This window comes from Eretmochelys imbricata, chromosome 7, assembly GCF_965152235.1.
Source record: "Eretmochelys imbricata isolate rEreImb1 chromosome 7, rEreImb1.hap1, whole genome shotgun sequence".
Taxonomy (NCBI): Eukaryota; Metazoa; Chordata; order Testudines; family Cheloniidae; genus Eretmochelys; species Eretmochelys imbricata.
The window spans coordinates 60,977,145-60,991,154 of NC_135578.1; the positions used below are offsets into that span (position 1 = coordinate 60,977,145).

General features: G+C 46.5%; 1 protein-coding gene across 5 annotated transcripts in view; it reads right to left on the reverse strand.

Moving 5' to 3' along the window:
• ERLIN1 (ER lipid raft associated 1) overlaps positions 1 to 14,010 on the reverse strand; it is a 56,979-nt gene that overhangs the window by 6,509 nt on the left and 36,460 nt on the right. For 4 of the 5 annotated variants that reach the window (XM_077821012.1, XM_077821009.1, XM_077821011.1 and 1 more), the window contains 5 exons: positions 13,452 to 13,513; positions 10,869 to 10,994; positions 7,951 to 8,024; positions 5,015 to 5,073; positions 278 to 369 (listed from right to left, as the gene is read on the reverse strand). In XM_077821012.1, coding sequence (XP_077677138.1) covers positions 278 to 369; positions 5,015 to 5,073; positions 7,951 to 8,024; positions 10,869 to 10,994; positions 13,452 to 13,513 — 413 coding nt within the window. Of the gene's footprint in view, positions 1 to 277; positions 370 to 5,014; positions 5,074 to 7,338; positions 7,407 to 7,950; positions 8,025 to 10,868; positions 10,995 to 13,451; positions 13,514 to 14,010 lie in introns of those variants that run through there. The other variant, XR_013346569.1, reaches the window with a different exon arrangement.

Sequence of the window (14,010 nt, forward strand, 5' to 3'; positions counted from 1 at the left end):
GGGTGCAATGCGGCCTTGTGATGAGGTGCTCAGAGATCTGCTGTCCCCAGTGAGGGAGTCAGTGCTGATTCAGAGGGAGGAGCCTCATCTACTGAATCATCAGCTGCACGATTTATCCTGGATGTCTCCCACCTGACTAGCGACCTAGCCTGTTCCTGCTTGGCTAGGGACAGCAGACTGTCCAAAGGGCTTGGCTGGGATGTTCTGTCCATGTTCAGATGAAATCTGAAGATACTAGTCCTTGGCATACTTGTGTGTCAATGACTCTTCAACATACCTATGAGAGCCTTCTTCCTCTCAGTCTCCGCCTCCTTCTCCACAACCTTTTGCTTCTGTGCTACTACGAGCAGTTTGGTCTTTTCAGCCTCCCTGCACCACAAAAGAGTTTGCAAGTGAGCTTTCAGGGTGTAGATTTAGAACAAACACAGCCAGCAATGTCACCATCCCAAAAGGGAGCAGTTGAGTGCAGGTGGGAGAGACACGGAGTTGCAGGTACAGAACCACCAGAGACAGCACACAGACAAGCATGCTTGGTGAATATAGGGTGAACTGAAGGTTTACTTGTTAAAAACTCCAGTAAATTGACTGTAGAATAGGAGCAGCTCGCTTGTCTATTTGGGATTTTGCTTTTGCTCCTGGGTTTTTTCGTGCTGCACTTAACTGGTGGTTGCTGTGTCACCACAGGCTGCCCTTGGAGTCCAATGTGTAAATCTCTTAATATCATTTAACTCAGAATCCAGTTAGCGGGATTTACTCCACGAGACATAACTGGAAGCCAGCTGACTGCTTGAGCAAAGGGGAGGTTAACCGAGCCCTCCCTGAGGCTCTGCCCAGTACAAGCTTAGCAAGGGAAGGAGGAGTTACTGTTTTAAAGATGGCCCTGAATGGTCCTTTGCACATGGGAGCCTCGTTACATGGAAGCACTAAATTCATGAAAGGGGTGGAGTGCAGAAATATCTGCCCTCTGCACCTGCAATGATCTAGGGCTTCAGCCAGAAGAGTCCGACACCGTATCCTGCATGAGAAAGTCTTGCTGCCCATCCTGAACCAAATGGCAAGGGTGGCTTGTAATTGACATGACTTATGGGTGGGGTTGCTAGGAAGTGTATCCTAGACCACTGCAAGCTTTATGGATCAAAGACCTGCACCTAGAAACAGGCAGCCAGTACCTGGGACAAGGCACAGAGCTTACACAAACAAGCACTCCACTCAAAAGACAAGCTACTGCATTCTGCATTAGCTAGAGCACCCCACTGCTTTTCCGGGACAGCTCCAAGATAGAGCACACTGCAGTGACAGAGCCTCTGGGCCAGAAGGGTCAGTTACCCTGGAAAAGATGCTTGCATCTGTGCCACCATTGTCATCTGGGAAGCCAAACAGCCAAGGCTCCCTAACAACCCCAAGACTAAACCGTGTCCTGACAACAAGGCAACAACACCCCTTCAGCAGAGGGTACTCTCTATTCCTGGTTCCAGATGTGAACCCGGGCAAATCAGCATCATATCCACGTGACCAAGCGGAGCCAAAGCCAGTTAGCTCCCTTCCAAGGTAACCTGCTTCAACTCTCCACTCCACTATTCTATCCAAAAGACAGCATACTACCCTGTGCGAGGACCTATGATGTCTGTCCTTTGTATTCTGGTGCTCTCTGCTAGCTGTGGTAGATGTAATTAACAACTGGCCCAAGCACCGAGTATATTCCTGCTAACACGAGCGAAGGAAATGGAAGAGCTTTCATTATTTGCAGAGGCACATGAAAGGGAAGAGAAGTTCAAAATGCTAGAGATCTGAGAAGGGCACAAACAGACTGGTTAAGAATAAAGCAGCTGAGCCAGAATATTAAAATAGGATTTAGACTCAGGAACTTCACCATGCACTGAACTTCTCCTGACCCCAAACATCTCTTGCAGATGCACATAAGGTGTCTACCCGTGAGCTAAGCTGCATCCACAGGGCACAGACAGCTACTCTGGCTGTCTGAGGGACCTCCATACAACGCTCTTACTGGAGTTCGGGGGAGTGACATAGAAAACCTGATGAGCCTAGAGGACAAGAGATCTGTGGCCAATTAAGGAGCTTCTCTTAAGGGGAGGCCAAGCAGTCCTCTGCTTCAAAGGATGGTGGTTAGAACACAGGATTCACACCAGGACCATGGGCCCTGGAGTTTTAAGAAGGGGGCAGAGATGGACCCAGGGGAAGATCAAGTTCCAGGGCTGACTATTGGGACTCCTCTAAAGGTGTTTACACTAAACATTCAGGCAAGCTATCATCTCATTCATTGATTCAGAGCCCCAGACTGCCCTCACCACAAGCTTGCTGCTCTCTGAGGATACTGAAGATCCCTGTGACACAGGCTGCTGGAGTGGAAGGATGGTCTGGTGGTGAAGAAGTGGTTCCCAAACTTTTTACTAACACCACCCACCAGCTGCCTTAGCTATTAAGGCATTTGTTCAAAACTTGGGAGAGTTGGGCTTGGTTCTTGGCTCTGCCAGACTCCATACATCTCAGTTCCCATCCATGCATTGGGGATAATAGCACTGCCCTAGTTTCCTGGAGGTCTGTGAAGGTAACTTGATGAATGTTTGCAAGGTACTCAGAGACGGCCCTGGTGATGGGAGCACAAAGGCAGAGCACATATGTAGCACTGCTAACCCCAGATTATCAAAAGTCACAAATCAGAACTCAAAAAGTCTTGAGATTCCGTTTAAAAATAGGTTTCAGAGTAACAGCCGTGTTAGTCTGTATTCGCAAAAAGGAGTACTTGTGGCACCTTAGAGACTAACCAATTTATTTGAGCATAAGCTTTCGTGAGCTACAGCTCACTTCATCGGATGCATACTGTGGAAAGTGTAGAAGATCTTATTATATACACACAAAGCATGAAAAAATAATGAAAATGCTGGAAATGGCCCACCTTGATTATCATACACAATGTAAGGAGAGTGGTCACTTTGGATAAGCTATTACCAGCAGGAGAGTGAGTTTGTGTGGGTGGGTGGGTGAGAAAACCTGGATTTGTGTTGGAAATGGCCCACCTTGATTATCATACACATTGTAAGGAGAGTGGTCACTTTAGATAAGCTATTACCAGCAGGAGAGTGGGGTGGGAGGAGGTATTTTTTCATGCTTTGTGTGTATATAATACGATCTTCTACACTTTCCACAGTATGTATCCGATGAAGTGAGCTGTAGCTCACGAAAGCTTATGCTCAAATAAATTGGTTAGTCTCTAAGGTGCCACAAGTATTCCTTTTCGTTTAAAAATATTGATCTGTTTTCACTAATAAGTTTTGGGTTTATTTGCAGTCCAATATCTTAACCTACAGGGCTGCATCAGGGTCACTTTTCAAGCTTTCTTTCACAACCACAAATGCTAGAAACTTACTTTTTGGTAATTAAGCCAAAATTCTCATGTGATCACATGACTCCAGCAGCTGGGGCTTGATGGAAAACAGCAAATATCACAAGACTTGTGATACAATTGCGAAAGTGGGCAACACTGCCAAGTCACCCTATCCTGCCATGCCACGGAGTACATCCTGGCCCCAAGTGCAGCACAGCCCACAGCCAGATAAAGCCTCCACCTGGCTTTGTTACACAGATGGGAACATAGTCTGCGTAATGACTAGCGTGCGTGCGTGGTGCAAAAACTGTCCTCCAACATTCTCCTACCCATGCCTGGGATTAAGCACCTCGCTTATTCTATTGCTCCTGCTGTCCTTACATTCTGCTTGGCCTTGTGTATCTTTGCTCTCCTTTTTATCCCCAGACACCTACCCCCTTTCTGGAGGCAACTTCCCAGGTTCATCTATTTCCCACCATCCCAGCACCAGTACCCACCAGCAGCAAAGACTGCCCTTGTGCAGCTGCTGCAGACAGACACCACCCACCCCCAAGCAGGGACAGCAGAGTGAGTGTTAACTACGATGGGCAGTTTAACCGTATGCTATAGACTAGCTAACGTGAACCCTGAATGGCTCCCATGCCTCAGCTCTGCACCTAACCGTGACTCTGGGAAAGGACAGCATACAGGGGAAGCAGCACAGTGTGATCCTTCCTCAGAGTCCTGAGGGAATTTCTAGAAAGCAGGCTCCCGCATGGACAATAGCAGATGGGCAATGCTTGAGGCTGCTAAACCCTCCCAGACAGGTTCCAGGGAGCTTTGTGATGTCTGAAGTTGCAATCTGCACAGAAACAAAGAGACCAGTTCTGCATCAGCATCCACCTACAGACACCTTCACACCAAGCAGGCTGCACTGGTTTTATAGCTGCTTTACTCTTCCACACACACAGGGAGGAAGGGGAAGCAAACGAGCCATCTCCAGGGCTCCCTCCTCTGGTACTGTAGCAGCTGCTAATGGTCTGGAAGATGATGCACCAACCAGGAAGGCAAAAAAGCCAGTTCAAATTTCATCTCCACGTGAAATTGGGGAGGGGGACTCTATCTCCTCAGAAGAACAGGAGAGAAGGGTGAGAGAAGAGCCCCACTTTGCTGCACTTGAGTCCTTGACAATCTCCATTTACATCCGAGCCAGTGGCCAATTCGGCCTTTCCTTCCACCAGGGAAGGGACACTCACAAAGCATGCTCAGTAGATACAACGTTCAGCACACTACTGCAGTGAGATAGTGACCTTACAGAAGAGCCCTGTCTAATTCAATACATATGAAACCACTAGAGCTTTGCTGAGATGAGTTCTGCTACCCATGGATAGGGAAGGAGATCCTTCCGTGAGTGTCTCTGCTCGCTGCCAGCAGGAGTTGAATTCTAGCAACAGAAGATGGTAAGAGGAAGAGCCGCCTCCTTCTCTAGTCAATTCCACGGAATTTCTCCACTAACATACAATGAGGAATAAGAAGCGTGGACCCCTCTATGGGGTCCTGGGCACCAACTGCAGTGGCTGTGAAGGGGCCCACCACTCCCCCTGATAGGACATTCTGGAACTATTACACACCCTAGTTGGTGTGAGCAGCATGAACCTGCTAAACAATGGGATCTGCTGCACAAGTACTCACATTAGTTCGAAGTTTCTTCGGATGGCTTCTGGGATTTTGGGCTTTGTAACACGCACAGCCTGAAAAAGAAGCCAAAGGGCATTTAAAAACAGACTCTCTACAATTAGAACTGCACAGCTGGGAAACCACCTGCAAGAAACGCAACTTATTCTGCTAAAATAACCTGATCCAGGCAGTGCCATCTAGTAGAGAAAGCTCTAAATCTCATACCAGCAGAACTTAGACATTGGACATCACTATGTGAGGTTCAGAAAGTGACTTACAGGTTGGTGGTTCCATTCAGCTTCTCTGTTCCTGTCCTACAAGAAGTTGTCACTGAGAATAGAACATCTCCACCTATGAGGTCACTCTGAAAAGGTCACTCCCTTTGAACCTCTCCACTGTCTCCCTGTTTCTCTGCCTCTTTTTGAGCTGCCCTCATACACACAACTTCCTCCATACTCTGGTCTGCCACGCCATCCTGGTCTCCTCATTGCATTCCCTCTTCAGAACTCCCCTCCCCAACAAAGCCAACTGGAAGGGAGTCGGCAACATTCACATGTGTAACTTTTATCCTTCAGAAAAACCCAAAAGAGCAGGACAGTGTGATTGTACACAGGCAGCTCTCCAAGAACAGTTACTAGAAAATAATGTTTCTGTCCTTTAAGGGCCCCTGTGCATTCCTCTTGTGGGCGATTAGCAAGCAGAGTTCCACTAGATCCTTAGCTAAATATGGATGACAGCACAGCTCTCCCAGACTCGGCACTGGAGCATGGTGCTAAATCTGAGACTAGCATCTGATGAAAGTGTGCACCGAACTCCAAGTTGCTGCTGTGCAAGTCTCCAGCAGGGAAACCTGCCTAAGGCAGATCGCTGCTGCTGTGGTGGCTCTCATGAAGTGGGTATTGAAACCAGGGGGTACTAGTTCCCTAGCTAAGATGTATGAATGTTCTAGTCATCTCCTAACCCAGTGCAAGAGTCTGTTCAACAATGGGTTCCTCCATGGCATCTCTCCTTATATGCAACAAATAACCTACTGCATTTTCTAAAGGATTTGGTCTTTTCCAGATAACAGAACACCCTCTTTACATCTGTATGGATACAGAGTTGCCCTTGGATGGGAATGAGGCCTGGGGAAGAATATAGGGAGGGAAATGCATTGAGATAGGACAGACCATCCTAGGCATGAAGCTGGAATGGGGCCTCATAGTGAACCACAGTGTAAGGCGGAGTGGCCATCAAAACAGAGAGCTCACTCCCCTGCCTAGCACACGTAATTTCAGCCTAGAAAGCTACAAGCCATTGTACATAAAGGGCTCTATTAAAAATCCTGATGCAACCTTAGCCAAGTGAGCACATGGCTTCAGTGACACAGGATACAGAATGCTGGGCAAGTTGCACAGTAAGGAACATTATACCAGAGACTTTAAAATGCAATGCTATTCTGAGACGGGACTGAAAATGCCAGGCAGGACTCAAGATGAAGTGTGCTTAGTTTACAAGTTAAACAATGTGGCTTCTAACTGTAGGTCCTGCAAACTCAGTTTGGGCTCAGTCAAGCTGGCTGCCTTCCAATTCCTAACAAGTGACAAAGATCTGGCAGGCTGAGAGCTATCCTCAGTTGTCTTCAATAGGATAGCACATGTCTGAGGACAGGATTTAGTTCTGCAATTTAAATTCAGTTAATGGTGACCTGCAAAGAACTTTTAAAACTGTGCTTGTGCCCTTTTTGGCTCTTTTTGATGGATACAGAGGGTTTGAAAAAGAGCTGGTTTTTAAACTTAAAGAAGGTTTTTCCCGCTTGTTTTTTACCTTAAAAATATCAGGCCTGTTAAATCTGGATGGCTTAGGTGGTTAGGAAAGGCAAGGCCTCAGGGCTCTTCCAAAGTTGATTGTGACATGATGCTTACCACAATCTGTCATTGTCTACAGGGACTGTGCAATTGCAAAGACAAGCTGTGAGGTGGAAGGATGTTTTTTGTGAGCTCTTCACACCCGATGGAAGGACTGAGGCCATAGATTTTTTAATATAGGCTCCCTCCACTCAAAATATTAATTGAGCAAGTTAAATTTGGTAACAAAAGCAAGCAAAGTAGAAGGAGTCTGACCCTTCCCGCTGACTCAGCTTTCACTTGTTTAATTCTTGTGATGGAGTACCAGAATGGGGTCCTCTCAAGTGACTGCTCACAGGTTCTTCAGCCATCACAAAGTCTCACAGCCTAGATGGAACCTGATTTCTAATGTAAAATGCAAGCAGAAAAAAGTCTTTTGGAAACAACCTCCCTCTGTACACATGACACAGACACAGAAGAGGAACAAGCCCAATTTTCTCCTGTTCAAGTTACCTTTAACAAGTGTGCTGATGAGTAGGCTGGGACAGACTCCCGCTCACACTCTCAGAGCTGGGTTGGCTCTGCAGGGATGACAGAAATAGTAAAAACTTATTTTTGTCACTAATATGTTTGCAGATGTAACTAATACATGCAGATCTGTGCAGAAAGAAGGGACCACTTCTCTCTTTCACATAGTCTCTCTTTTCTGACCATAATGACAAGTTTTCCATGGAAAAAAGGGCAACATCTAAGTCCTAAATGGGTTTTGCGAAAAGCTGAGGTGGCTAGAATGGCCAGATCTTTGCAAATCAGCTGAGACAGAATGCTTCTATGCAGAAGCATGCTGGGGAAGCTGACCGTGGAATTACAACATTTCTCTGCTAGATGCGGCTGCACACTTCAATGCAATACATGTAATCACATTGAAGGGTGCACAGAAGTGGTGGCAGTTGGCATGGGGAACAAGAAGATGTTCCTCGCAGAGAGCAGACAAATTGGCATGTGCCCAGTACTTAATTGAAAGCCATATGAAACATGGAGGCAGGAAACCATTTCCATCCCTTTTCAACTGTAAGCTTTATGGGAGTGAAATATAGAAGAGTTTCCCGTTAGGAAAGAGCCTACCTGGATGGTGAGACCTGGCGCCATGACATTCAGCTCTTTTTGCAGGGCCAGCTTCAGGTTCTCATCAATCTGATCTGTGTTCAAGGAACAAGAGAGATTCAGCAACACTGCAGCCTGCACTGTAAAATTTAGCATTCTCCCTGGCTAACGTGCATGTAGTGATTAGTGTCAATACAGTGCTCAGCAGGGAGGTCCATCCAGACAGTACAAAATAAGGATAAAGAACTTTGCAAAACCCTGCAATATGCTGCCCGCCTCCTGATTCCACAGTGCTGTGTGTGAACTTGGGATCATGGGCATACTATTGCCAGCCCAATGCCTGGCCTGCTGCACCATACGGACACCAGCTGCTGTGGCAGTGGGAGCTCTATATGTATGCTTTTGGGAGATAACCTCTATGTTTAGTTTGATGCTGAATGTCCCTCTCACCTGCTGTTCTCTGGGACATTCAGCATGGAGTTTTAAAGGACACAGTAAGAAATGCCTGCATCCGTCGACAGCTCACTGGAAACCCTGTTCCCCCTCATCTCTCCAGGAGGAGACCTTGACACTGGTTAAGGCTGGTTGCTTCCAGGCTGGCTCCCCCACTAGCAAACTCACTGCAGCCAGTGCTGATGGGAGACGCAACACAACAACTGTTCTATTCAATGCCACAGCAGGAAATACCATGTGGAACTTACGGCACAAGCCTGCCCTCCACCATCCCTTGCCACACTGACTCCAATGCCAGTTTGATGCTTTGGCCTTAAATCTGCAAGGCCCTGGAGAGATCAGGACCCACCTACAGCACAATCTACTTCTCCATCCACCACCCCTCCAATACAGCTGTGCTTTTTGGGAAGAGTGCAGTTAATGAGGTCTAGGATGAAGCACTGGAGCTGGAAATAAAGTCTTTGTCAAGGATGCCATGCTGTGGATCAAGCTACCAGGGAAGTAAGATTGAGCCAAAGCCTGGCCATCTTTGGAGCACTCTACAACACTCCTTCTCCCCAGCTTGTTACAGCTTTACTGCCTGATCTGATAACGGGGGCCCATGCACATCAGCACAGAGGCAAAGGGAAGCCTTTGTGGACGAACGATGCCCATCCCCATCTGCGCTTGGAAATCAATCATTCCCCAGGACACTCCTCCTTTGGAATTAGCCAATTTCCAAAAGGTTAAAGATAATCTGCAAATAGCACTAGGAAGATTCTCTCTACCATGGATATTTATTGAGCCCACCCAGCCTTACCATATCTGTGCTGTACACAGCAATTTACATTCAGACTCAAGTCCTAATCCAACCGGTTTTCCCATGCCAGGAACCCCCTCTGCCCTGCCCTTCCAAAATCAACCATCCCCCAGATGCTGCTTCGTAAACTCTGCCCTGATTGGGGTACTAGTAGAGGATGGGTAACATGCATCTAGAAGTTGGGTGTCAAGCCAAGACATGACACACCAACACATGCCACTTGTGACAAGAAGGGGGGGCGGGGGAGGAGACACGACGACAAAGGATCTCATTTGGGAGTCAGGAGCAGAGGTGTCAGGGTTCCTTCCCCACTCTGAATATGTGGGGCAAGGGAGGAGGAAATATCAGAGGGATGGTGAATAATAGAGAATATTATATACAATGGTGTGGCCTCGTGCGGACACTGTATAGCACTGGTCACCCCTCATCTCCAAGAAGATGCTACAGAACTAGAGGGGTTTCACACTTCGCCTTGGCCTTGAACAGTATGCTGCCACCACCAAGCGTTTTAAACAAAGAACAGGGAAAGAGACCACTTGGAGACGTCTTCCCCCAAAATATCCCCCCAAGCCCTACACCACTTTCCTGGGGAAGGCTTGACAATAATTCTTACTAAGTTGTACAGGTGAACACAGACCCAAACCCTTAGAGCTTAAGAACAATGAAAAAGCAATCAGGATCTTAAAAGAAGAATTTTAATTAAAGAAAAGGTAAAAGAATCACCTCTGTAAAGTCAGGATGGAAAATACTTTACAAGGTATTCAGATTCAAAATACAGAGGATCCCCCTCTGGGCAAAACCTTAAAGTTTCAGAAAACAGGAATAAACCTCCCTCTTAACACAGGGAAAATTCACATAAAACAAAAGATGAACTAATCCGCCTTGCCTGGCTTACCTATACTGGTTGCAATATTGGAGACTTGCATTAGGATGGGTTGGAGAAGATGGATTTCTGTCTGGCCTCTCTCAGTCCCAAGAGAGATCAAACACGTAAACAAAAAGCACAAAACAAAAGCCTCCCCCCCCCACCCCACCCCACCAGATTTGAAAGTATCTTGTTCCCTTATTGGTCCTTTGGGTCAGGTGCCAGTCAGGTTAGCTGAGCTTCTTAACCCTTTACAGGTAACAGGATGTTGCCTCTGGCCAGGAGGGATTTTATAGCACTGTATATAGAAAGGTGGTTACCCTTCCCTTTATATTTATGACAAGAGGCAAAGGGACTGAAAAGAACTCCCTTCCATTTCTTCCACACAGAAATCAAAGGAGGATTCCAAGGTGGTGAAGAAGACTCATTTAGCAATGGTGCAAGGGTCTGAGCAATGTGTGACATTCCAAACTTCTGTTTCCAGGAGCCTCCTTTTGTTGCAGTGGTGACAGGTTATGACCACTTACACAGGCTTTGTTTGATCTTATATCCAAAGTTCAGTTCTGGGCTAACAGCTACTGTTATCCCCATAAACCCACAATATGACATCACATGAACAATGAAACAACCCACATTGATAAGGACTTAGAATAATTGTAGTGAACTATGCCTTCTCAAGGAGGCTGTTCTTGTTGGTGATCTCAGCACAACCCTGGCTTCCTGACGGACACTTGTGAATGGAGACAATTGTGGGCAGAGGCATAGCTGGCTACTGAATTACACTTTCATTTGTTGTATACTCCCTGGTCCCCACATACTTACCAAACAGCTCAATGTACACTTCCTGGAGGGTATGGGCACTGCAGAACTGATTCAGCTCATGGTGAATTTTATTGAAGATCAGGGTCTTATCGTAGTCTGCAGTGTAGTTCTTCACAACATCGAACACTGAGGAAAGAGAGTTACCACAGGGCAACACAACTATGCTTTTCAGTCTACATGGCCATTCTAACAGCCCTAGCACTCTCACAAGGTAAGATCCCCTCAATTCTAGATTGTCCAAACTAAACCTAGAAGAGTAGGATAATTATGCACAAATAAGAATATTGCACAGCCCTGCTTTATGGTCTGCAACAAACAAAACAGGGAAGTCTGCTATGAGCCATATACAGGAACAGACAGTGCTGAATACAGAATACAGGCCTAGTAGATGCTGTGACTCCCCGACACCTGAGCAGGTGTTTCTTTCTCAATGCTGCAGTAACGCTAGTTCCCAGCATTATGTTTCCCTGCTTTGAAGGGAAAAAAGCCAGAGGCTGTTCCACATGCTGCAGCGGCAGGGATTTCACTTTCCTGTTCCACAACTGGTGACCCGGTGGAGCAACAGAAGCCTTAGGCCAAGCCTGCTGCCTTCACAAGCTACTCCACCTTGCTCAAAAACTTGTAAACTTTACCAGCTTTTGAGTAGCTGAGCTTATTGCATGTGCTTGGTTCTGCAGTTTTTGCCCCCCAAACTAAGCAAACTAAGTTCTTCTGAATGTGGGCTCTTTGCAAACCAAGCTTGCCATTTCGAAGTCCAAATGATTTTAAGATCAAGAGGCAGTCAATCTCTTTACAGTTTGTTTGCACCTGCTCATTCACCTTCGGACAACCCGTGCCTGGAAAATTCCAGTCTAGGGGAGTGTGGAAACATGGGGTTAGAATCAGATTCTCTGGTGAGGGGAGCCATAACAGCATCAGGATAAGGAGAATGGAAGTGGTATTGCCAGCCTATGCTATAGCTGCTGTAGGATGGCTGCTCTGATGTAGTAAAGATATTCAGATTTTGCTTTTCTACTTTTGCCCCTATTCTAATTGTCTGGAGCAACCTGATGTGAGCAATGCCCATTTTTGTCCTGCTATCTGGAAAGATCAGGTAGGCAATTCCTGCAATGCTCAGGTTTAATGCACTCCCCTGAGGGACAAAGACTACAAACACAGCTGTCAGCCTGAGAGTGAGGCCCAAGCCAAGAGTAACTAGTTTATAAAACAGGAGATAAAGAGGATGCTGCTCCCAAGAAAGGAGAGTCCCCTCAGCTGTTCACATCCCTAGTTAACAACACATGCAGTAACTTCACTAGCTCTGCAGTCTCTCAAAAACAGGCACCATTTTGTCTGTTCACTTATAAAGTCCGTTACAGTAATGTTAAGAGTCGACATAGCAAATAAATGCAAGCAATAAGGTTAGAGCACCACTGTGCCTACATGGCTGCCCATCTTCTGCAAGACCCCCATATTTCAAGGCAAGACCTGCACAGAGCTACACTCTATGAAGCTCTCTGCACGTCTCCAGCACCTTATAAACATTAACCATGGCATCTCCCAGCCACCCTGCAAGATAGGGCAGCCTCATTCTACCCATGCTATTGGTGGCCTACAGAGGCCAAAGGGAGGCAAGGACTTGGCACAAAGTCACACAGGAAGCCTGTGTTAGCACCAAAAGAGAACCTGGTTCTCCTGGCCCCAAATCCAGGGCCTTAAGCACAAAGCCATCCTTCTTCATGGTTTCCTGGCCTTTGCTGGATGCTAGGCTACTTGAAGAAAGGCTTTAAAAAGATCAAACACTTGGAGATGCTCATTGCAGGGTCACTTTTGTAAGTGCTCTAGAATGGGATAAGTCTAGTACGTGGGTACTGTGTTCGAGTCACCAGGGTACTATGGCAATGACGCCTCAATCATGTGCCTCAGGTGGATCCAGGGAAGCTCAGCCCAAACAGAGTGACACATGAGAGAAGCAGAAACAGCAGGATGAGACAGCACTCGAGTGCTGAACACCCTGTTGACAGCTTGGCATCAGTGCTTTTCTCTTCTGGGCTCAATTATCTTTAACCAGGGCACCTTCCAAGCAGTCTAGGGCATTCACAAGAAGGACTATCTAGGAATTGAGCTGGATTTGGACTCTATGGGCCACATTTCCAAGTGGTTGATACCCACAATTGGAGCCAGTTTTCCAAAAAAGCCCAGCTCCCACTGGCAGATAAATAAGTTGCCAGATTTTCAAACGGCTCAGTACATGAGGAGTGTATTCAGTGCTGAAGTGTTCTGAAAACAAGGCTTTCCCTGTCTGAGCATGGGGTGGGAGCAGGTGCAAGTCTTCAGCACAGATTAGTGAATCTCAGGTAGAACTAGATAAAACATCCTAGTCAAAAGGCAAAATCCATACCACAGAAGGGAGGCCACGTGTATCCCACCCTCTCACCCAGGAGTGTTCACTACAACCTTTTTACAAGTGCTTTGACCAGTCCAGTTTTAGATGTCCCACATAGTGGGACTTCCTCCTCTTCCCTAGGGAGACTATTCCATTGCACCAACAGACATACATGGTCAGGTACAATATTGCTTGATGAAACAGAAAAGAGTAAATACCTGCATATGGTGCTAACATATTCACAACTTCTATTCGGTCAATGTAGATCATAACCCCACCACTATAAAAAAAAAAGCTTTGTGAGTTACATAGACAGATATTCACAGCAGCCCCAATTCAGAGTCCAACAATCCTTCTTAGTGGAGTTTGCTGGAGATCTGTAGAGTTGACTTTTTACCCAGGACACACTGCTTTTCCATGCTGTCTTGGAGGACTGCGGATGGCAGTAAATCCCAGCTTAATATCTGGCATTTCACTCCTTCTGCGTGAATCAAAGTGAGCTCCAGGATGACCCCAGTGCATTTTCATTTTTCCCTCTGATGCCTCACTGTGTTTAGCCAGAGATGTGAATAAGAAAAGGAAAATGCCCTTGGAATGGCCATGCAACTGTTAGCACTAGGAAAAAAAAGATACAGATGGGAGACAGACTAGGACAGAATATCTGTTGAAAGTAGAGAATTCTGTCTGCACAAGTTGCACACATTTAGTGACTCCAAACAGGCCCATACGCAAGACCATTTGCAACAAGCAGCAAGGCTGAACTGAGCTCAATAGATA